Source organism: Leucopleurus acutus (genome assembly GCF_964270905.1).
Source record: "Leucopleurus acutus genome assembly, chromosome: 9".
Lineage (NCBI taxonomy): Eukaryota > Metazoa > Chordata > Mammalia > Artiodactyla > Delphinidae > Leucopleurus > Leucopleurus acutus.
The window spans coordinates 102,418,856-102,440,969 of NC_139144.1; the positions used below are offsets into that span (position 1 = coordinate 102,418,856).

Sequence of the window (22,114 nt, forward strand, 5' to 3'; positions counted from 1 at the left end):
GAACAGAGTGAACTTGCCCATGGTTCCTCCCCAAGTCTCTTAGGGGGCCAAGTGGGTCCCAAGTCCTTGCTCAGCAGAGCACATGCTGACAGCAGTCTTGAAGGAGGGACTGCCCCGTTGGAGGGGTCAGCCCTTTGCTGACGGGAGCTGCCTTCTTCTAAAGAGTCCAGGTTTGGTTTTTGTTTCTCCTTCTTTTATAATCACAAAAGTATTAAATTATCTTGTCAAAATTAAACAATACAGACAAAATGTAGATTTATTTTTTAATGTAAAAGTTCTTTATTTCCCCCACTCCCCTGACCCCATGGCTTTTCTCTTTGAATCCCATAAAGAGTTTGAGGGTGGCCTTCCAGACATTTTTCCTGTGCATTTGCAAACTCACACGTGCAGCCTCCCCTTTTTTCGCTTCATGGAAATAGGATCCCAGGTATGCTTCATTTTTTCCATCCTTGAAGTACCCTTGGTCATGAAATGTCAATCTGGAGGAAGTCTTTCACTCTGTGGAAGGAAGAAACAGGCCCAGAGAGTGGAAATGACTTTCCCACTCATAGCCAGGGGCAGATGTGGAGCTACAATGCTGGAATTCCACAAGTCTTGGTTGAACTCTCACTAGGTACTCAGAAAATAAGATGAATGAGACTCTATTTGAATAGTTGATGGCCTAGTGATTTCCGGCCTCTGGGCAGGGTTTTATACTTTACAAATGCTTCTGTAGAGGATAGAACCAATTAGGGTCCTGCAAAAACCCAGTTGTCCCTCAGTATCCCCTGGGGATTGTTTCCAGGAACCCCCCCCCACTCCCCCCCCGCCCCCCCGTGGATAACAAAATCTTTGGATTCTGGAGTCCCTTATATATAAAATGGCATTGTATTTGCATATAACCTACACACTCATGTCCTCTTGTACACTTTAAATCACCTCTAGATTACTTACAATACTTAATACAGTGTAAATGCTATATACATAGTTCCCTGTGCCTGGGAAAATTCAAATTTTGCTTTTTTGGAACTTTCTGGAGTTTTTTTCCCCCCCCTGAATATTTTCAGTCTGCTGTTGATTGAAATCACAGATGTGGAACCTGTGGATACGGAAGGCCGACTGTAACTAGAAAATTATTAACTCTTACAGATGAATAAGTCAAAGTCCAGGGACAGAAAGTATCTTTCGTAAAAACTGCACAAGAAGATTGTGGCAAAACTGATAGAATTGGGTCCCCCGTTTCTGTTGTGTTATGAGGCTTAATGGCAGCTGGGCCCATGGCAAACGCCTAGTAGGCAGCTGCTGACCCATTAGAATAAAGTCCATAGGCTTAACAGTAAGGTTTGTAGCAACTCTCAGAGTGAGGCCAGCTTCTCTTGATATCAACCTCCTGTCCCAAAGGCGGTTTCTGGGCAGCTCCGGAGAGAATCTGCCAGTGGGAGTTGCCCTGGCTGGCCGGCCCCCTTTGAGGTAGCTGTGTGAGGAATTTTATTGACATAAAGGAGCATTTCCTTCCGATCTGGGTGAGTAGATGTGAAAATTCTCTTTCCTGACGGTCTCTGGGAACAGAAAACTCTCCTTGGCCATCTGGACCCCGCCTCTAAATCAGCAGTACTCGACCTAGGAACGTTGGTCGCTCTTTCCTCAACAAAAAGGGAGGGTTTGGACTTAATGATGTCTAAGTCTCTCCTGGAGACCCCAGGTTCATTTATCACGCGGCTACGACGTGCCTAGGGCCGCGTGAGTGCGGAGGGCGATTTCTCTCCCGTCGCACGAGACTCGCACATCTCACTCTAACACCTGGTGTGCCGTAGTGCCAAGTGCCACAACCATGTCACATGCACACTCGACTGTGATCGTCGGATCGGGGTTCGTGCGTCTTGTTCCCCCGGATCCCGGCACCAAGGGCGGTGCGGGCGCGTCGCAGGCGTCGGACCGAGAGTTGCCGAGCGACTGGATCGGTTTCAGAGCGCGCGTCTGCGCGGCCTGGATGGGGAGGGAGAGCTCCACGGAGGGAAGGAGAGGGTGCTGCCGCGCCGTCGGGTCACCAGCTCTCTGGACTTGCCCCCGCCCCTCCTCCCCTGGGAGATCGGGCCCAGCGCCCCACGGCCGCCGCTTTAATGCCTGGTGGGGCCGCGACTGGCCCCTCGGGAGGCGAGGTCAGCCCGCCCACGCAGGCCATTGGCTCCGGAGAACAAAGGAGCCGCCCCGCAGACTTCTCCGATAGGGCTGAGCTGGTCATCTGAGAGGTGCAGCCAATTAGGTGGCGAGGCGGCCCCGGGGACGGCCAGGCCCGCCAGCCAATCAGGGGCGCGTGCCCGCCCCGCCTGCCCCGGGACTGGCGGGGCCGGGGAGCTCAGTGCCCAAGTCGCCCCGGGGTGGCAGTTCCCGTTAACCTTAGCCACAAAGTCAAAGGTATTTATTCCCGTCCCCTCCCTCCGAGTCCCTCTGAATCCGGGCGGGGAGGGGCGTGCGGAGGGACGGACCGTGCCGCGGGGCCAGCGTCCGGCCCCGCTCCTCCCGCGCTGTCTCCACCCAGACTCGGGCTGGAGGCGGCCTCGGGGTCCCCCGAGCCCCCCGCGTTCTCAGCCCCGAACTTTACCCCCGCACAGCTCACGGGGAGAGGGGCCCGGGTCGTGCGTGGGAAGGGGCTTCAGGCCGGGTCAGAGCTGGAGCGGGGCGTGAGAGCGGGAGAGGCGCGGAGGTGAGCGCGGGGACTGCCCCCCGGCTCCTCCGGGCGCGCTCTGCCAGAGCCTGTCCCGATATTCGGGAGCGGTGTCAGCCTCCCGCAAAGATCGAGTTCCTGCAGGGCGGGAACCCCAGTGCTCGCCGCAGAGTGACACATAGTAGGTGCTTAATAAATGATTAAATGAGTGGGCCTGAGGATGGGGGCGAGAACAATGAGAGGGAAGCACCACAGAAATTGGAGGAGTGTGTGTAGGGGTCTCCCCGAAACCTCCATCCTAGGAAGACAGGCATAGGAGCCAAGATCTCAATGGGGCTGGGGGTAGGCGCTGGGGGTTTCTTCCCTCGTGAAGGTGGAGGGTATAGAGATGCCGCCCCCTCCAGCCCTTTGGGAGGATGGAGCCTGGCGTGTGTCTTGGTCCACCAGACCTGGGGTGGGGTGTGGTCAGAGCCCCAACTCGAGGCCGGCTATGTCCAGGCTCCACTATTAGGTGTGCATTTTGGGTCCAGGTGTTCATCTGTAAAATGAGAATATTAGAGGGTATTAGTCTCCTTTCAATACTAAGGTTCCATGACTCTATGCTTCTAATCTGTTTTGGACTTAAGTTTCTTTCATCTAAATGTTCCTTTGTTAAAATTTTTATGAATGGTTTACAGTATGCTGGACCTTGTGCTGGGTGTTGGGGAGAGAGAAACACTCCCTGTGTTAAGATGTTTACAGTCTTCTTGTGGAGACAAATTATTATGATACTGTGTAGATGGTACTGGGTTGGGTGAGTGCACAGGTTAAACAGAGAAGGGCCCCTAACTGAGCCTGGTGTATCCACAAAGGCTTCCTGGTGAAAGTGATCCTGGATCTGGGCTGGGCAGAGAAGAGTTGGGCAGGGGTATTCCAAGACTGATCACAGGTGTCCCTAGACACGGCAAGGTCAGGGGGTTGCATCTGGGGACAATGGGTGTAGGTTGGTGGTACAGTGAGAGGTGAGCAGAGGCCAGATTTTAAATGGTCTTGCCAAGAAATTTTTAGCAGTACCTGAAAGTGCTGGGGACCCACTGAAGTGTTTTAAGCAAAGTAGTAACATGTCTAAATTGTAATTTTAGGAAAATTGCTTTGAGTCTGGGTGGTGGATGGATTGGAGGGGCAAGATGAGGTATGATAGCAGTGCAGTCTCCAGGTGAGCAGTGCTGAGGCCTGAACCAAGGCAGCAGCGGTGGCAGACGCTGGAGGTATTAAAACAGCACTGGTATGATTTAGTGACCTGTGGATTGTGGGGGCTGTGCTCTGCGGTAGTGAAAGGTGGTGGCAGTTTTGAGAGGCCTCATGAGTCCCGCCGGGAGGGGCAAAGGATGCCCAGGGCCAAGTGCAGAGCTGGTCCAGGCACCTGCTCCCCTGGTGAGGGTTAAGCTGAGGAGTCTAAGGTTTCCTAGGATGGGGGTGGCCTGCAAGGGAGGGTGGGCCAGGTGGGCAGGAGACCTGAGTTCTAACTTTCTCTGAGGCAGGGAATGTCCCCTCTGGGCCTTGCTTTCCTCATCCAAAAAGGGGGAAACACTCCTTATCCTTGCCAGGCTCCTTTGAATGCAGCAAGGGTGAAAAAGTGTTTATAAATCAAAATGTGACAATTGTCCAAAGTGTTGTTAGCAGTTGGTTTCATCCCTTGCCTTCGATCAGGTAATGGGGGTCCCCAGGCCCTGGCGGGCTCCTGAGTCTTAGATTTGGGGCAGAAGAATGTGGGTGACGTTCTGTCCTCTAAAGGGAGACAGGTGAGCAAAGACTGGGGATGGGGATGCCATGGGTGGGGGACAGGCCTGGGAGCGGGGAGGTGGGGGAGTGACAGTCTCAGCAAAGGTGTGCATGTTGGGCAGGGCAGGTGGGGCAGGGGTCCTGGGAGGAGGTGCCTTGGGGACTGGCAAGGGGTTGAATCCGGGACCTCTGGGAGGTGGGCGGGCATGATGGGATAAGGCAGCTGCCCTGGCTGCCCTGGCCGGCCCTGGACCTGGTTCCCAGGGAATGCTGGCGGAAGCAAACTGAAGTCACTGAATTGGGCTCTTCCTATCAGTTCTGACAACTGGGTAGTGGGGAGGGGGTGATGGCAATGCAGTGACCTAAAAAGAATTCATCTTGCACCTTTGTGAACATTCTCGAGTCCTTTCGCAATGTTTCCCTCCCACTGCTTGATATAACAGTTCTGTACAGAGGACCAAGCATTATTTCCATTTGCAGATGGGGAAACTGAGGCCTAGGGAAGGAAAGTGGCTGGCCCGGGGTCACGTGACTAACCAGAAGCAAACCCGGTCCCAAGGTCTCTGGCCTCCCTGTCCTGGGCTCCTTCCGCTATGTGTGGTCTTTCTGTGGGACGATGGCCTGCCCCGCCCTCTTCCTCCCCACCGCTGTCCCCTTTCCTGGGACTGAGGACCCCACAGTGCTTGGAAGGCTGAGGTCTGCAGATGCTGGAGTAGGAAGAGGGGATGGAGAAGGGGGAGGACGGTCGAGGGCTTAGAAGAGGTAACAGTGAGGGTGCATGGGGACACCTGATCCGGTGGTGAGTAGATCTGGGAAGTCGGAGAGGAATGAGGGAGGAGCAGGGAGGCTGATGGGAGAGAAGGATGGGGTGGGGGCCCTGGAGGGGCTCGGGGATTGTTCTGGGAGTTGTAGAAGGATGCCGGGCATGCCTTATGCTGGGATGTGGGGGGGAGGCAGGCTTCTAGGTGGTGGGTGGAGGTGACGCTCACCTGGTCTGGGCTAGGACCTCGGCCTGCCTGTCTGTCCTCGGGCCATGAAAGGTGGAAACAGCAGTTGCCCTGCCTTTCCAATACCATTTTAAAGCCACTTGTTGGGGATGGTTTGCATTTCCTCCTCAGTCAGAAACGCTGGAGGAGAGGAGGGTGAAGTGGGTGCAGGGGTGGGGGACCGACACCTGGAGAGAGCACTGATTATCCAGAGATGGGCCAGAGCGCAAGCCCAGGGACCAGCCTCGCGCGGGAGTGGCCTGCGTAGGACTGGCTTTGGGAGAGGGCCTGGGGGCTGTGCAGTCCTGGGAGACAAAGGCTACACCAGCTCCTCCCCGCAACAGAGTCGGGGTGTGAGGCCGCGGGGATCGCCTGAGCTCAGCCGGCAGAAGCGTCCGCGGCTCTCGTTAGTCCAGCCCCTGCCTGGCGCTCAGGGCCCAGACCCGGCCCTGCTCTCCTTACCCCTGGCCCACAGCCTGGCCCGGAGGAGGCCGTCTCCCCACCCAGTCTCCATCTCCCGGGAGAGGCGGTACCTGGAGCTGCTCTGTCAGCACAGCTCCGCAGGTAGCCTTGACCGTGAAAGCTGTCCACGCCCGGCTCCTCTGCGAGGCGGGCTCCCATTGCTGAGCAGAGTTTGGGGTTCCTGTGTGGGCGCGGGGGGCCTCCAGAGATTCTGAAGCAGCTTGAAGGGTAGCGGTTTAGGAAGGGTGAGCTGGCCATGGGGCGCTCGGAGAGAGGGCTCAGAACCTTCGGGTGTGGGTTGCTCTCAGGCCGCGAGAAAGAGAGAGAAGACCATTTCGAAAGTCTAGTGTGTACCCCAACCTGATGCTCACAGCAAGCCCCCGAAGCAGGCGTTTTCAGTCACCTTCGCCCCTGGGAACCTAGGCCTAGAGGACAGGTGGGCTAGAACTCAGGGCTCCTGATCCTGGGTCCAGGCGTGCGTGGGTCTGAGGAGAGGGGCAGCCAATGCGAGTGCACTGCGAGGGGCAGACTCGGCCGAGGAGTCTGGGCTCAGGTTCCCAGGGGAGAGGGGAACGGCCTGCCGCCGCCTCCTGGCCAGACCCCTGCAGCGTGGCCTTGGGGCTGGGGCTGCACTGGCCGGCCGGGCAGAGCCCTGTCCTCTTTCTAGGGCTTTCTGTGCCCCTCCAGCTTCTCCCCTCCAGCTGCAGCACTGCTGCCTCACGCCGCCCCCCTCCCCTCAGCCTACCCCACCGGTACCCCAGCAGGTGACTGTTCCCCATCACCCGCTGTCGCTCCCTCTCCCGGTGGTTGCATCATCCCCTGAGTTCCGTTCCTCGGAGCAGTGGACCTGGAGGGATGGTCATGGATTGTGAGGTTACTTGTGTCAGCAGGGAGTCCATTGCTGTTTTGTCCAGTGTGAAAGGGGAGTGATTTGTGCTCGTGCGGTTCACGTTGGCACACTTGTGTCTCTGGATCTGTAGGTGTATGGGTGGATGTTTTAATATTTCAATCTCTCTGTACTTTGCATATGCAATTTTGCAGGTATTCTCATGTGTATGAGTATCTCTGTATTTTTGTATCTTTGAACGTTTGTGTACTTAGCCGCCTTGGATGTTAGACATGATCGTCTCTGGATATGTTTGTGTGCATTTAGTGTTTAGATTAGTTTCTTCGCGTATGCCTATGACTGTATTTTATCAATATTCTTTATTGACGTATAGTTGATTCACAATGTTGTGTTAATTTCTGCTGTACAACAAAAAGTGATTCAGTTATACATGTATACATTCTTTTTTTTTTTTTTTGTGGTACGCGGGCCTCTCACTGTTGTGGCCTCTTCCGTTGCGGAGCACAGGCTCAGCGGCCATGGCTCATGGGCCCAGCCGCTCCGCGGCATGTGGGATCTTCCCGGACCAGGGCACGAACCCGTGTCCCCTGCATCGGCAGGCGGACTCTCAACCACTGCGCCACCAGGGCAGCCGTCTTTTTTTATATATTCTTTTCCATTATGGTTTATCACAGGATATTGACTATAGTTCCTTGTGCTCTACAGTAGGACCTTGTTGTTTATCCGTTTATATATAAAAGCTGACATCTGCTAACCCTGATCTCCCACTCCATCCCTCCCCCAACCCCCTCCCCCTTGGCAACCACCTATGATTGTATATTTTAAATGAAACGTCCACTGATATTAACTGAGATCCATTTCCCAGGCCGGGGACATCATTAACCTGTCCTGAGGTATTTGTTGTTGGTGATGAAGCACTGGGGCCAGAGGGGCCCCGTCTTCCCATTTCTTTCATTCGTTCATTCATTTATTCATTCACCCAGTATAAACTGAGCGCCTTCTGCGTCCCAGGCCCCGGCAGGCAGGGCCACCGCCATCCTGGAGCTTTATATCTAGTGCAGTGTTGCCCAGCAGAACTTCGTGAACCTGGAAGTCTTCTTTTCTGCTGGATGTTACGGTGGCTCTAGCCACGTGTGACTGTTGAACACTTGAAGCGTGGCCAGTGTGGATGAGAAACTGAATTTTAAACTTAATTTATACACACTTAAATAACCAACATGTGGGTCTAGAGGCCAGCCTCCTGAAAATGAGGCCCTGGTGGCTTAAGGTTTGGGACACTCTGCACCTTCTCTTGGAGGCAGCGTGGTCCAGGAGCAGGGCCTCTGGGTGGGGCAGGCCCACCCCAGTTCGCCGGTCCTGGCTCCAGCACTTACTGGCTGTGTGACCTTGAGCAAACCGCTTAACGTCTCAGAGCCGGGGCTCCTTAGGACGAAGTGGGCGGAGCTTGCTGAGTGCCTGGTACACAGTCGGTCTCCCTGTCCCTACCGAGGCTTGGCTCGTCACCCCCTTTTCTTTCCAGAGCCAGGTCAATACCGAGGTGACCAGGGAAGACCCCGTCCTCTCAGTGAATGAGGGAAGGACAGACAGAGTCTCCATCCCCCCGGAGGACTCCGAGAGCACAACCTCAGGGTGAGGGCTAAAGGGAGCCTGCGGGCCCTCGCCCATCCTCTTCCAAACACTGGCCTGGGCTGCTCCCCGGGGGACTTGAGCTACTGGTGTGAGGGCGGTCAGCTCGGTGGGCAGCGTACCTTGGGAAGACTGCCTCCTGTGCGCGGTTTCCTGTGGGGAGGGACTGTGCGCATGGGGGAACGGTGGCACATGGTGTCGCCCTGGGTGGGGCTCCTAGCTGAGCAGGGCCTGTGAGCTGGGCCTTCGGCTGGAGTTGGGGAGATGCATCCCTCAAAGCCTGAGCTACTGGTGGAGGGCACGTGGCCGGTCCCCACTCCACTGGTGACAGAGGACACACGAGGCGCCATCTCCTTCCTCCCCATGTGGGGCCTGAGTCTGTGAAGAGAGGTGTACTTGGCTGGTGGAAAAGGTCCAGGGCCCTGAGATCTGGGGACGTGTCCCTGCACCGCCTCTCCCGGCCCGTGGCCTTTGTGCACCCCCAGCTGCTGTCTGCCTTCCCCCCAGATCTCTGCTAAGATCGAAGCCCCTTTGTTACCTTCCCTGCCCCCAGACCTCAGCACCTGCCCCAGGCCACAGTCCCGCCTTGTGTGGCGCGGCAGTTGTCACGGCAGCTGTCCCGCAAAGCCTCCCCGTCAAGGGGCTCTCATCCCAACTGCGGCCTGACCCAGAGCCAGCGGCTGGGAAGGAGGAGGTGACTGGGGCCCTGTCCTGAGACCCACCCCCTGCGTGTGTCCCACCCTCCAGGGGACCTGCTGGGCAGGGAGGGCAAAGGTCATCAGAGATTGGGGTCGGGGAGCTGGGTGATAGACCAGGTGGCCCTTAGGGACTCGGTGTGGGCACTGGTGGATGGGGATCGGCCCCCGTTGCCTCCTGTTTTCTGGCCAGGGTCTTCTGCTGGGCGGCCTGCTCGCCGTGTCCCTGGGCCTCTCTCTCTCCAGTCAGCTGAGTGATGTGTCTGGTGGGGCGAGAAGAGGTGTGCAGTGCGGTGCATCAGGGTGGGGTGTGCGGGGGCCTGGTCGGCCTGGAAAGATGCTGCCACACACAGGGACCTTCTGCCGTTCGGCTTGTCTCAGGGGTTTGTCTGAGGACACCCGTTGGCCTGTTTTCCAGACACATCCCACCTGAGCACACAGGTGGAGATGGGCCCCCAAGACATAGCCCCTGCCCCCTGTTCCTGTCCCCTGCCCTCTCCTTTCTTCCTTCTTCCCCTCGGGCCCACGAGGGTCCTTTCCTTCCATTTCCACTTCTGTTCTTTCTCGGACCATGAGCTCTGGCGCAGCTCAGAGACTCCCTGTGAACTGGTCACCAAGAATTGAAGCCCCTCTGCCACCCGAGGCGACTTTGAGTCCGTAGTACCTCTTAAGACAGAACGGATCGAGTAGGACCGATTTGATTTGGCTCAAGGGGCCTCAGTTGTGTTGTGTAGGGGTTTTGTGAATGAGCCCAAGTCCCACCCGCTGCCCTTGCCCTGAGTTGTGGCCCGAGCCTCCACCCCCCGTCTGAGGTTCCCCATATCAAAGCGGCCTCTTTGTCCGCCCGTCCTCTGAGTCTCCTTAGGCAGACATTAAATCTCCAGTTGGTGAGAGGCTACCCCACGGCCTGGGATGCAGAGTGACCCGGAAGGAAAATGTGGTGCTAAGGCAGGAGCATTGGCAGCCATCAGGGGCCCCAAGGGGGGCCTTCTCCTGCCCTCATTTGTGGCCCCCTTTTCTCTGCACCACAGGCAGGTTTCAGTGTCTATAGTAACCCACAGCAGGAGCGCGTAACAGACCCCTTTTGGGGAAATAGAATTAAAAACCAAATCTCCTGCCAACTCAGAAAAACTCCCCGCAAAAGTAGGAGAGAAAGAAAACAAGTTTTTAACTGAATAAGCATTAGACTGGAATGTGGTGCACATCACAGGCAATTTGCTAAGAGACTGTAGACAGAAATCTCACCTGTTACACAGTCCAGCAGGGGCGACCCCACTGCACACGTGTTCTCCAGGGAAAGTCCTCGGGTAAGAGGACTTGACCGTTTGTCACACAGAGTTCACCCTAAATTCGCCTGGAATTGGGAGGCCACCCGTGATAGCTAATTGCCTTTATGCAAAGGAAACATCCACTTCTTGTATCCTGGTGACGGGAGGAGGTTTGCAGCCCCGAGCCCGGTGCTGCTGGAGAGTTAGGCTCCCACCTCCCACGGGCAGGGGACACTGGCCGCTGTTCCCTTGATGTTTGCATTTCGGAGAGATGGCTCCCAGGTCCTCGAGAAAGGCAGTCCTGGGTTGTAAAGCCGGCAAGAGGCTTAGTGAGCTTTAAAAAGATTTACATGCACCTCAAAGGGGCAGAGAAAGAACTTCCAATTAGAAGTTTTCTAAAGAAAATACTCTGAATGAAAGGGGAGGGTTCTCTTTCCCTTTCTGCACCAGGGAGGGTGAGTTTTCTATTTCTCAGATTTGTATCTCCCTGACACCCCTGCCCCCCACCTCTCCGGGCAGGGTCCACATCTCCAGCCTGGGTCCCTGTCCCCGGAGTAGCCGCTGGAAGGGGACCTGGGAGAAGGAAGCGGGGAGACCCTTAGAATGGGGTTTCTGGGAGGCTCTCCGGGGCCCGAGGTGTGGAGCAAGGGGAGGCTGGCTTCCCCGAGCCCTAGCGGTGGCCGAGGAGAGGTTCCTGGTCCTGCAGCGTGAGCCCAGCCTCCCGTCTCGTGGGGCAGAGGCTGGGGCCTGTTTGGGAGTGCAGGGGGTCCGGGGGTGCAGGCGTAGGAAACGAGATCCCCGACCTCGGGGGGGGGGGCCGCCGCAGCACCACGTGCAGCGGCCACATCCCTGAGCGCACGTAACCAGCAGCATGTTCGTGCCACACACGGCTGTTTGGTGCCCTCCACGTGTGGGCTCTGGCCCGGACCCTGGCACTCGGCAGTGAGCCTGGGAAGTCCTGTCCTCGATTCCTGTCGGGGAATGAGCAGAGAAGTAAATATCCTGTCCGGTGGCGAAAAGTGTCAGGGAGGAATGGGAGGTGGGGCTAGGGTTGTGACTTTACACGGGGCTGCCAGGGAAGGCCACTCAGAGGAGGTGACGTTTAGGCTGGGGCCTGGAAGGGGCAGCGGCCGCGCCAAGGGGTCAGAGCAGCAGGACCCGTCCCAATCACGTTCCAGGCACCAAATGAGCCAGTCGGGAGATGTTCAAAAGACTGAAGAGGGGGCTCCCCTGGTGGCGCAGTGGTTGAGAGTCTGCCTGCCGATGCAGGGGACGCGGGTTCGTGCCCCGGTCCGGGAAGATCCCACATGCCGCGGAGCGGCTGGGCCCGTGAGCCATGGCCGCTGAGCCTGCGCGTCCGGAGCCTGTGCTCCGCAACGGGAGAGGCCACAACAGTGAGAGGCCCGCGTACTGCAAAAAAAAAAAAAAAAGACTGAAGAGTAAAAAAAGATGAGCCCCAGATTGGTGGATGAGGAATCAGGTCCCTAGGACCCAGGTTGGCCACGTGTGTTCTTGCCCGGGGGTGGGGGGTGGCTGTGAGGCCCCAGAAGGGTTTGCGCGGGAACCTGGACGGGGGCTTTGAGAGATGGGGTGGCTGGCGATTTTGGAGGGACGGTTCTTCCCTCCAGGGTGTCCTCATGACCACGTTGCAGGGTAGGGGGTGTCTCTAAACTTATTTGAGTTTCCTGGTTCTCTCTTGTGGCATCCTTCACACCCCACCCCGCAGGTGATGAGAGTGTGGGCATGAGGCTCTGGTCTGGGAGTTAGAAGCCCAGGGACCTTGCCCAGCTCTGCCGTTCGGCCACCTCTGTGACTTGGGGCATGTCAGCAGCCCTCTCTGGCCTCAGTTTATTCTTCATAAAATGGGAATTATACACATTTTACCTGCCTAGCAGGTATATGTGCTTTAAAAAAAAATCCTGCTCTTTTCGACAGAGGTCATAGAAAAGCTTTTGAAAAAGAGGGACTGCTTCCTGTGAGTGGCATTCGTCCTTGTCCCACAGGCCAACTCTCTTTCCTTTGCTCCCATCTCACCCACAGACGGCCGGGCAGGGAGCCGCCGTGCTGATGCCGAGGGGCCTCCGGGGATGGAGAGTGGCCTGGCTGGCGACAGCAGCACAGGTAAGAGAAGGGGGCAGGTGGGAGCCCACCACGGCCCCCTCCCCAGCCCTGTCTTCCCCGTCTCTCTGTAGCTGAGCAGGAGTTGCTGGTGGCCTGTAGAGCCACACGGTGGGACCAGGACACTGAGGTCACGTCCAAGGATGGAGCAAACACAGACTAGGGGGCTAAGAACTGACAAAGCCCAGCCTGTGCTTGCCAGGCAGGGACACACACACACACGGACACACACACACGGACACACATACACACGGACACACACACACCCCATGCAGAAATCTGCTGGGGGAAGATCAGGTGTTTGTCAAGCGCTAGATCAGGGAGTGCGTGGTGTTGGCGCTGATCACACGCCGAAAGCCAGCGCTCTGGGGAGGACACGTGGTCGCAACAAGCCCTGCTGGTGGTTGGTCAGGAGGGTGTCTCCAGTTCAGTCCATTAAGCTTCCCGGGGTCACACAGTTCATGGTCTGTGTCAGCTGATGCCCTTGGAGCCGGTGGTGAGGAAACACAGCAGTTAGTCCTGGTGTCTGCCGGGCAGGGGGCAGGTGCCGCTGAGAGTGGGAAGTACCCTGTGGAGACCCCTCCCCAGCCACCTGCTTCCCGCTTCTGGGATGGAGCAGCCCCTGGTCTGAGACCCGCTCTCAGCCTCTGTGGCAGGCCCTGTTCTGGGTGTAGCTGGGCTGCACGGTGGCTCTGGCCCCGGGAGAGGGGACCGGCCCAGGCCTGGGAACTCTGCCCCTCGCTCAGCACAGTGACCAGGCTTCTTTACCTCCCACCCCTTCCAGGGGAGTTGCCCTATGGACCCCAGAGGCCCCGCCCTCCCAGGACAATCCCTGCAGTGGGCCTAAGATGAGACAAAAATCAGGCAATTGGATAAAAAAGAAACAAAACACCAGCTCAAAGGAGGCAGTATGATATATGGACACCACACTGTTCTGGGCAGTGAGTTCAGCCACCCCACTTCCCAGTCCCCCCCAACCCCTGCCCCAGGCTGTCGCTTTGAACGCTGAGAGCACTCGAGGGGTGTGTGTGTGTGTGTGTGTGTGTGTGTGTGTGTGTGTGTGTGTGTGTGTGTGGCTGACATTACAGTAATTACAGGAAAACCTAGGGCAGACGGTTCCAAACATTTCAGCTGAAGGACCCTTTTGCCCACGTAAACTCATAAGGGAGATCCTAATGCAGACGTGAGAGATGGGCTCCACCAGGGCCTTCTCTGCCCCGTACCGCAGCTGCAGCTTCGGGAAGAGGTAGAAAAACACCGGCCTGGACCCTGGAGCCACTGGGGCCTGGGGGCCCCTGTGAGCTCAGCCTCCACAGGCTGCCACGCCTGCTGGCCAGGCTGAAGGAATGACTCTTCTGGAAAGCCAGAGTTTTCAGATAATTGGGAGCTTACCTCTTTCAGGTACCTTTTACTCTGTATTTATTTTATATGTTTTTTTAAATTGTGGTGAAATATATTATACATAACATGAAATTTACCATTGTAACCGTTTTTAAGGGTACGGTTCAGTGGCATGAGGCACACTCACGTTGTGGCACCGCCATCACCACCATCCATTGCTCAACTTTTCCCATAATGTCAGAAACCACCCATTAAGCAATAGCTCTCCTTTTAGCACCTTTTTATTTTATCTGAACCATTTAGAGCTTTTTATGCTGACTGAGGACCAGTACCTTTGGGACAGGCAGGCACAAGCCTGTTTTCCTCTGTGTCAGCGCCTGATCCCTACGGGAAGGTGCCCGTGACGACTGAAGTCCCAGCAACACACGTCACAGGTCTACACGCGCCACCCCTGGGCTTCAGGGCCTCCTCATGCAACCCAGCCACTGTGATGGATATCAAGGCCAGGTTTGATCAGGGGAAGGCAGTGGCTTTTGTGGGGCTCTGGGGCACTAGTGGGTGCCCTGTCGCTTGGGGACAGTGGTGCCCCTCTGACTGGAGTATGTTTTGGATTCAGTACATGACCACCAATTTGGACAGCTAGCCCTGTTAAATACTGCCGCTGGCCAACAGTTCAGTGCATCTAAGGAAACATTCTTTGAATCAGTGAAGCTCATTATACATGGGTTTTCGATTCCTGCCGTACACAATTTAAATCACTACTTTCATTTTCAAATTATTCCTCCTGATAAAATGACCTCTCACAACCGAGCATCTGGGGAGGCCTCACAGTGTCATCTCGCCAGGTGGAAAGCTGGCCCCTTGCAGGTGCTTTCTGTGACCCTCCCACCCTGCCACCTCTGCCCCCACGGGCACCACATCGGTTTCTTTGCCCCCACGTGGCCAGTGAGGCTGTGGAGTGGAGCAGAGCTCTTTGGCCTCAAAACTAAAGGCCACCAGATTAGAGGGGAGGTTTTCTCTTTATTTCCTAAGATATTTTAAAGACTTAAAAATTATAATGTTTGAATTTTTATGAGAATATTCAAATAACACATATAAAGTGTAAGTCCCCTTTGACTTCTCCATCTCATCCTGCTATGGTCCATGTCACCTGCAGGGTGGCCACCATCTTGGGTTTGGTGTGAACCGTCCTGGATCGGGCATGTGTATGTACAGAGAGGTATGGTTTTATTTTCCATAAGTTGGATCAGACGACTGATACTGATTTTCAGTTTTGTTTTTTTCTCTTAAAATGTTTTCGAAATCTTTTCACATGAGCATATATAGCTCTTTTCAATTGCTGCGTAGTATTCCACATTATGACGGGAGTGAAAATTTTATTAGACTATTATTGATGGGTAATTAGGTTGTTCCCCCCTTTTTCCTAATTACAGATAGCACTTCAGTGACTATACTTAGGCGTTCCTCTTTGGACTCATATGTATTTCTTAGGATAAACACCTAGAGTGAAATTGCTGGGTGGAAGAGGTGCAAGATTGTACACATTTATAACTTTAATAAGCACTGTCAAGTCGTCCTCAAAGAGTCTGAATTCGTTTAGGCCCCCAGCATATCCATGTTGTACTTATCCTCCTATGTAATTTCCATGTGTATTGTGAAGTCGGGATATTATCAACCTCTTCAACATTTGCCGCTGTGATGGGTGAAAAGATGCTATACTGTTATTTTGCACTTTGCTGGTTACTAGGGAGGGTGCACCTCTTTCCATCGTATCTATAGGAGTCCTCTATATACTCGGGATATTATTAGTCCTTTATATACTCGGGATAGACGTGTGCTGTCCTGTAGGTGGCCAATAGGCACATACGGTTATTTAAATTTAAATTTAGATTTAAATTAAAAAAAGTAAGTTCAGTTCCTCGGTAGTACTAGCCACATTCCAAGTGCTCTGTAACCTCCTGTGGCTGGAGGCCACGTGTATCAGACAACTTGCATGTAAAATGTTTTCACTCTGTGGAAAGCTCTGTTGGAAAAGGCTGCCCCACACGATCATTTCTAGTTTGCTCATATGCAGTATCCTTTGTCGTACAGGGGTTTTAAATTTAGTTTTTATGTTTTGCATCCTGTTGAAGAAGATTACCAATTACCTCTAGATTCGAAACAAATTCTCCTAATTCTTCTAATACTGTATTTGCTTCTTTTAAACCAGCACTTAAATCCATCTGGAAATGATTTTTTTTTTTTTTTTTTTTTTTTTTTTTTTTTTTTGTGGTACGCAGGCTTCTCACTGTTGTGGCCTCTCCCGTTGCGGAGCACAGGCTCCGGACGCGCAGGCTCAGCGGCCATGGCTCACGGGCCCAGCCGCTCCGCGGCATGTGGGATCTTCCCGGACCGGGTCACGAACCCGTGTCCCCTGCATCGGCAGGCGGACTCTCAACCACTGCGCCACCAGGGAAGCCCCTATTCTACACTTTTAATGATTGTTTTTAGCTTTTTTTTTTTTAGTGGTGGGAGGGACTCTCACTTACAGCCTCACCTCACCTGGCTCACTGTGGAACAGCCATGTCAATACAACTGCATCAGTCGAGACTTTTATTAAATGGACTTTATTTTTTAGAGCAGTATTAGGTTTACAGAGAAAATGTGCAGAAAGGACAAAGAGTGCCCTATACCCTTCTCTACAGTTCCTCCTGTTATTAACATTTTGCATGAGAATGGTGCAGTTTTTACAACAGATGAACCTTTATTAACACATTTGTATTAAATAAAGTCCATAGTTTGCATTAGGGTTCACTCTTTGTGTTGTACCTTCTGTGGACAGATGCTTAATGTCCTGTACCTACCATTACAGTATCATACAGAGGAGTTTCACTGCCCTAAAAATCCTCTGTGCTCTGCCTGTTCATCCCTTTGCCCCTGACCCTTCAACCCCTGGCAACCACTGATCTTTTTACTGCCTCCACAGTTTTGCCTTTTCTAGAATGTCATATAGTTGGGATCATACAGTGTGTAGCCTTTTCATATTGGCTTCTTTCACTTAGTCATATGCATTTAAGTTTCCTCCATGTCGTTTCATGACTTGAGATCTCATTTCTCTTTATCACTGAATAATACTCCATTGTATGGTGCACCACTGTTTATCCATCCACCCAATGAAGGACATCTCTTGGATGCTTCCACGTTTTGACTGTTATCGATAAAGCTGCTATGAACATCCGTGTGCAGGTTTTTGTGTGGACATAAGTTTTCAGCTCCTTTGGGTGAATACATAGGAGAGTGATTTGTTGGATCGTATGGTAAGAGTATCTTTAGTTTTGTAAGAAACAGACAAACTGTCTTCCGAAGTGGCCGTAACATTTTGCATTCCCACCAGCAATGAATGAGAGTCCCTGTTGCTGCACATCCCTGTCAGCGTTTGGTGTTGTCGGTGTTTTGGATTTTAGCCATTCTAATGGATGTGTGGTGATAGTATTTTAGCTTTTAATGTTGCATAAGCCAAATTCTTCCTTGCTCATTTGTAGAATTTCTGGGTGATTTACACACATAGTAAATGTTATAATTTACTTAATTAGGATTACACTGGATTTAAACATTTTGGTATGGAGAGCTTTTATCTAGGAATATGATGTACCTGTTGTTTTATTTACATTTTATCCCTTCAGTAAAGTTTAGTAGTTTTCTTTATGTTTTGCTGATATATTAGGTATACTTACAGTTACTTTATTGCCATTTTAAAAAGTTATGAATTTTAATGTTTTTTATCTGGCAGTTTTGTTGAAACTTTTATTTCTAAAACTTCATCAGTGGATTCTCATACACATTCTAGGTTAATAATTATCAGCAAATGACAGTTCTCTCCTCCTTTCCAAGATTTATATATATCTTTCTTTTTTCACCTTGCTCCTAACTTGAATAGGCGTCTAATCTTTTGCCTTCGGTTATAACATTTGCTGCCGTTTCTAATACAGCTCCTTTGTCAACGTAAGAAAATGTGCTTATGTTCCTGGTTTGCTAAGAGCTTCCTTCCTTCCTTTTTTCTTTACCCCTCCCTCTCTTCTCCTCCCGCCTTTCCCTTTTCCTTCTCTCCCTCCAGAAGTGATGTTGAATTTTATCCTGGGACTTTTTCACATCTATTGAGATAGTATAAGGTTTTTAATGTTTAAAAGGTTAATGGCATGAACTGTGTTGAGTCATCTTCACTTTCCTGGAGAAGCTCCAGCAAAGCCACGATAGATCGTTCTCTTAACACCGCCACACTTGCTCTGCCAGTGTTTTTGCTTGTTTGTTTTTTGCATCTACTTTCAAAGAACGATAAACCTATGATTTCCTGCTACCCCACCCTTGTCTTATTCTGGGTCCTGTTAACATGTGAGCTTCCCCCCTCCCCCTGCCCCAGTCATGGTCACAGTTTATGTAAGCTGGGAATAGTCCTTGCCGTGAAGTTTTAGTAGAACCTCTTTGTACGGTTCAGTGGCCAGTTACCCATTTTCGAGGTTGAACTTTAGCTTTCTTTTCAGTCTCTTCTAATTGTTTCTATAGACATGGTTTCTACCTTTTCTTGAGTCAGTTTTGTTAATTTATTTTTCCTCGCAAAGTCATCCGTTTTATATCGATTTTTCAAATTGATGTAATGTCTATACATGGTATTTGGGGATTTATCAGAATTCTTTTTCTATCTTTATGTTCCCTTTATCCTATCATCTCTGCTTTTGTCTTTATTAATTCCTTCCTCTTACTTCCTTAGGGTTTGCCTTGTTGTATTTTTAATATTGGCAGCGTTTTTCGTTTTTTTTTTTTTTTCCGGCTGCGCTGGGTCTTGTTGCTGCGCATGGGCTTTCTCTAGTTGCGGCGAGCGGGGGCTACTCTTTGTTGCAGTGCGCTGGCTTCTCTTTGCAGTGGCTTCTCTTGTTGAGGAGCACGGGCTCTAGGCGCGCGGGCTTCAGTAGTTGTGGCTCGCAGGCTCTAGAGCGCAGGCTCAGCAGTTGTGGTGCGTGGGCTTAGCTGCTCCGCGGGGGCGTGGACTCGTCCCGGACCAGGGATCGAACCCGTGTCCCCTGCGCTGGCAGGTGGATTGGCAACTGTTGTTTAGAGTTTCTCTTCTTTGTTCCCAACTGTTTCATTTATTTTTTATCGAACATAAACTTTTTCTTGAAGTGTAACACAGAAAAGTGCACAGGTCGCGGGCTGTATAAATTCCCCAAGTGAACACGCCCATGTAACCAGCACCCAGATCCAGAAGGAGAACATTGCCAGAGCCCCAGAAGTGCCCCAGGCCCCCTTCCAACCACAGTGCCCTCTGTCAGGGGGCCGTTACCCTTCTAACTCGTCCATTAGTTGCCAGCTTTCGACCTACGTATAAATGGAATCAGGCAGTCTGGATGCAGTGTCTGCGGCAAACCTTTTCCATCATGGCTTATGTCCATGACCCCAGAAGCAAAGCACCCTCTGACCTGAGCACGGTGTAAGGGGTGGGTTCGCAGCAGAGTGCGCTGCTGCTGCGTAGGATTCGTTTAGTGCAAGGACGACGCAACACGTATTCTGGGTGCTGAGACCTTTCTGGCCTACTTTCTTGTTCATGGTTTTGTTGAAGAAAGGTGAGGTTGCCAAGAAGGTAAGGTGCGCACGCACTACGGCTGCTGCCCCGGAGAGGCCTGGCAGTGATGTGGGGCTTGGCTTCCCCACCCCTGGGGGGACTGGACGTGCACTCGTCCAGCGAGTGTCCAGCACATCCGTCCCCTTAGGAAGAGAAGGAGATGTTTTGAAACTTGGCCACTTTCTGCTTGCTTCCTGGGTCGGAAGACTCCCCTGGGCCTCAGGGTGGAGGAGGCGGGCAGCGGGGTCGTTGGCACAGCAACGTTCACCTATCGTTTCTTCCTTGTCTTTTTTCTTTGCCCTCCCGCACACCCCAGTCTCCCCTTTATTGTCCTTTCCACCCTCCCTCCTCTCTTCTTCCTCTGCATCCTTTTCTCCCGCCCCATTTTCTGCCAAGCTCTGCCCTCCCAACGCGTCTTCCCTCCCTCCCGCCCTTTCCCTCCACCCCACCGAGCACCGAATGACTCTCGCCGTCTCTCTCCCTCTGCCTCCGGCAGGAGATGTGCTGGTCATGAAGATCAAGCAAGAGAAGCCAGAGTGGCTGCTGCAGGCGCTGGGGCCACAGGCCGCGCTTTCCCAGAAGGATAAGGAGAACATTTTCCAGCAGCGTCGGAGCCTCCCGCCATGCCAGACCGTGGGGAAGCCTCGAGCCTGGGGGGGACAGGAGGAGACTGGGGGTCCAAGGTGGGCCCCTCCCCTCGAGCAGGACGGCGGGCCGGCAGGCCGGGCTCCGGGGGTGACCCCCAGCCCCCTGCGCCCCGCTCTTTCTGCCGGCGAGGGTCACTTCGTGTGCCCGGACTGCGGGAAGAGGTTCAGCTGGTGGTCGACCTTGAAGATCCACCAGCGCACCCACACCGGCGAGAAGCCGTACCCGTGCGGCAAGTGCGGCAAGAGCTTCAGCCAGAAGCCCAACCTGGCGCGCCACCAGCGGCACCACACGGGCGAGCGGCCCTTCTGCTGCCCCGAGTGCGCTCGGCGCTTTAGCCAGAAGCAGCACCTGCTCAAGCACCAGAAGACCCACTCCCGGCCCGCCACCCACCCGTGCCCCGAGTGCGAGCGCTGCTTCCGCCACCAGGTGGGCCTCCGCATCCACCAGCGCGCGCACGCCCGGGACCGCCAGGGCACCCGCGCTGGGCTGCAGACGCTGCTCCGGGACGCCACGGCCCACCGGGGCTGTCGCCCGCGGCCGGGGCCCCGGCGGGGGCGCCCCGAGTGGGCCTGGCTGGGGCTCTGCCAGAGCTGGTGCCGCCAGCCCGGGGCCCGGACCGCCGCCCCCGCCGAGCCGCGCCAGTTCATCTGCAACGAGTGCGGCAAGAGCTTCTCGTGGTGGTCGTCGCTGAACATCCACCAGCGCATCCACACGGGCGAGCGGCCCTACCCGTGCCCCGAGTGCGGGCGCCGCTTCAGCCAGAAGCCCAACCTGACGCGCCACCTGCGCAACCACACGGGCGAGCGGCCGCACCCCTGCGCGCACTGCGGCCGCAGCTTCCGCCAGAAGCAGCACCTGCTCAAGCACCAGCGCACGCACCTGCCCGGCGCCCCGGCCGCGCCCCGCCCCAGCCGCGCCGCGCTGCGGGCTCACCAGCAGGCCCACGCCGCCGCCGCCGAGCCGCCCGCCCAGGGCGCCCCCGGCCTGTTGCCGCCGCCGCCGTCGCACGGCCCCTTGCCGGCCCGGGGGCCCGGGGACGTGCCGTGGGGCCGGGCGCGGGCGGATGGGCCGGGCGAGCCGCGCCAGTTCATCTGCAACGAGTGCGGCAAGAGCTTCTCGTGGTGGTCGGCGCTCACCATCCACCAGCGCATCCACACGGGCGAGCGGCCCTACCCGTGCCCCGAGTGCGGGCGCCGCTTCAGCCAGAAGCCCAACCTGACGCGCCACCGGCGCAACCACACGGGCGAGCGGCCCTACCTGTGTGCCTCCTGCGGCCGCGGCTTCAGCCAGAAGCAGCACCTGCTCAAGCACCAGCGCGTTCACCGGGGCGCCCTGGCGCCCACCCCCAGCGCCAAGGGCGCGGCGCTCTAGGGGGCCTGGACCCAAGCAGACCCATGGGCGGGATGGGATGCTTGCGTGGTGCGTGTGGGGAATGACCAGGAATGGTGGCTTTTAGAACCCCAGGGGGTAAGACCCTATCAAAAGGTGCTTTCTTCAAGGCTCTCAGACCTGAGAACAGAATTCCACAAGCATCCCAAAATGGGGCCGGGAAAAGTCCCGGGAAGGGCTGAGGGAGGAGGTAAGATCAGACATCCTCACCCTGGAGCCTGGATGTGTCTGTGATGGTTGAGGCCCGTCTGTGTCCTTCCTTGGAGGTGGGACGGCAGCCCTCGGGCATTGAGTGCGGGGGCTGTCGACGGCCCTGGGCGAGGCTCCCTGGGTGAGATGGCGCTGGTCTGGACTGGTCAGCTGTGGCACCAGCCAGCTGCCCTCAGCTGCCAGATAGCCCAGGGGCGTCCCTGTGGGGGAGTCTCAACAGACTGAGCGATACCCAGATGGGGGCTGGGGAGGGGCGCGCCTATGCCCGTGCGAGGCCAGTGCTGAGCACTTAATGGCTACTCAAGACATGTTTTTGGAAGGAGGGAATGGTTTGATGGTCCTCAACACCAAGTGCCCCGCTGCCCAGGGTGCTGTGGTGGCCGGCTTGACCCTAGGACTGGTGTGTGTGTGTGTGTGTGTGTGATGGTCAGGGGCTGGGACTGGGGGGCGGGGGTGGTCTCAGCTGGGGTTTGGTACCTTGGGGAGGGACCTGCAGCAGGAGAGCAGCGAATGTGCTGCCCTGACT

General features: G+C 54.8%; 1 protein-coding gene across 1 annotated transcript; it reads left to right on the forward strand.

Annotated features, from left to right (window-relative positions):
* Positions 1 to 2,387: 2,387 nt before the first annotated feature.
* Positions 2,388 to 21,390, forward strand: ZNF775 (zinc finger protein 775). Its single transcript, XM_082846051.1, has 3 exons — positions 2,388 to 2,394; positions 12,330 to 12,410; positions 19,838 to 21,390. Exons 2-3 carry the CDS (start codon positions 12,377 to 12,379, stop codon positions 21,358 to 21,360), a joined length of 1,557 nt encoding a protein of 518 aa, XP_082702177.1. The 5' UTR covers positions 2,388 to 2,394; positions 12,330 to 12,376; the 3' UTR covers positions 21,361 to 21,390.
* The last annotated feature ends 724 nt before the right edge of the window (positions 21,391 to 22,114 follow it).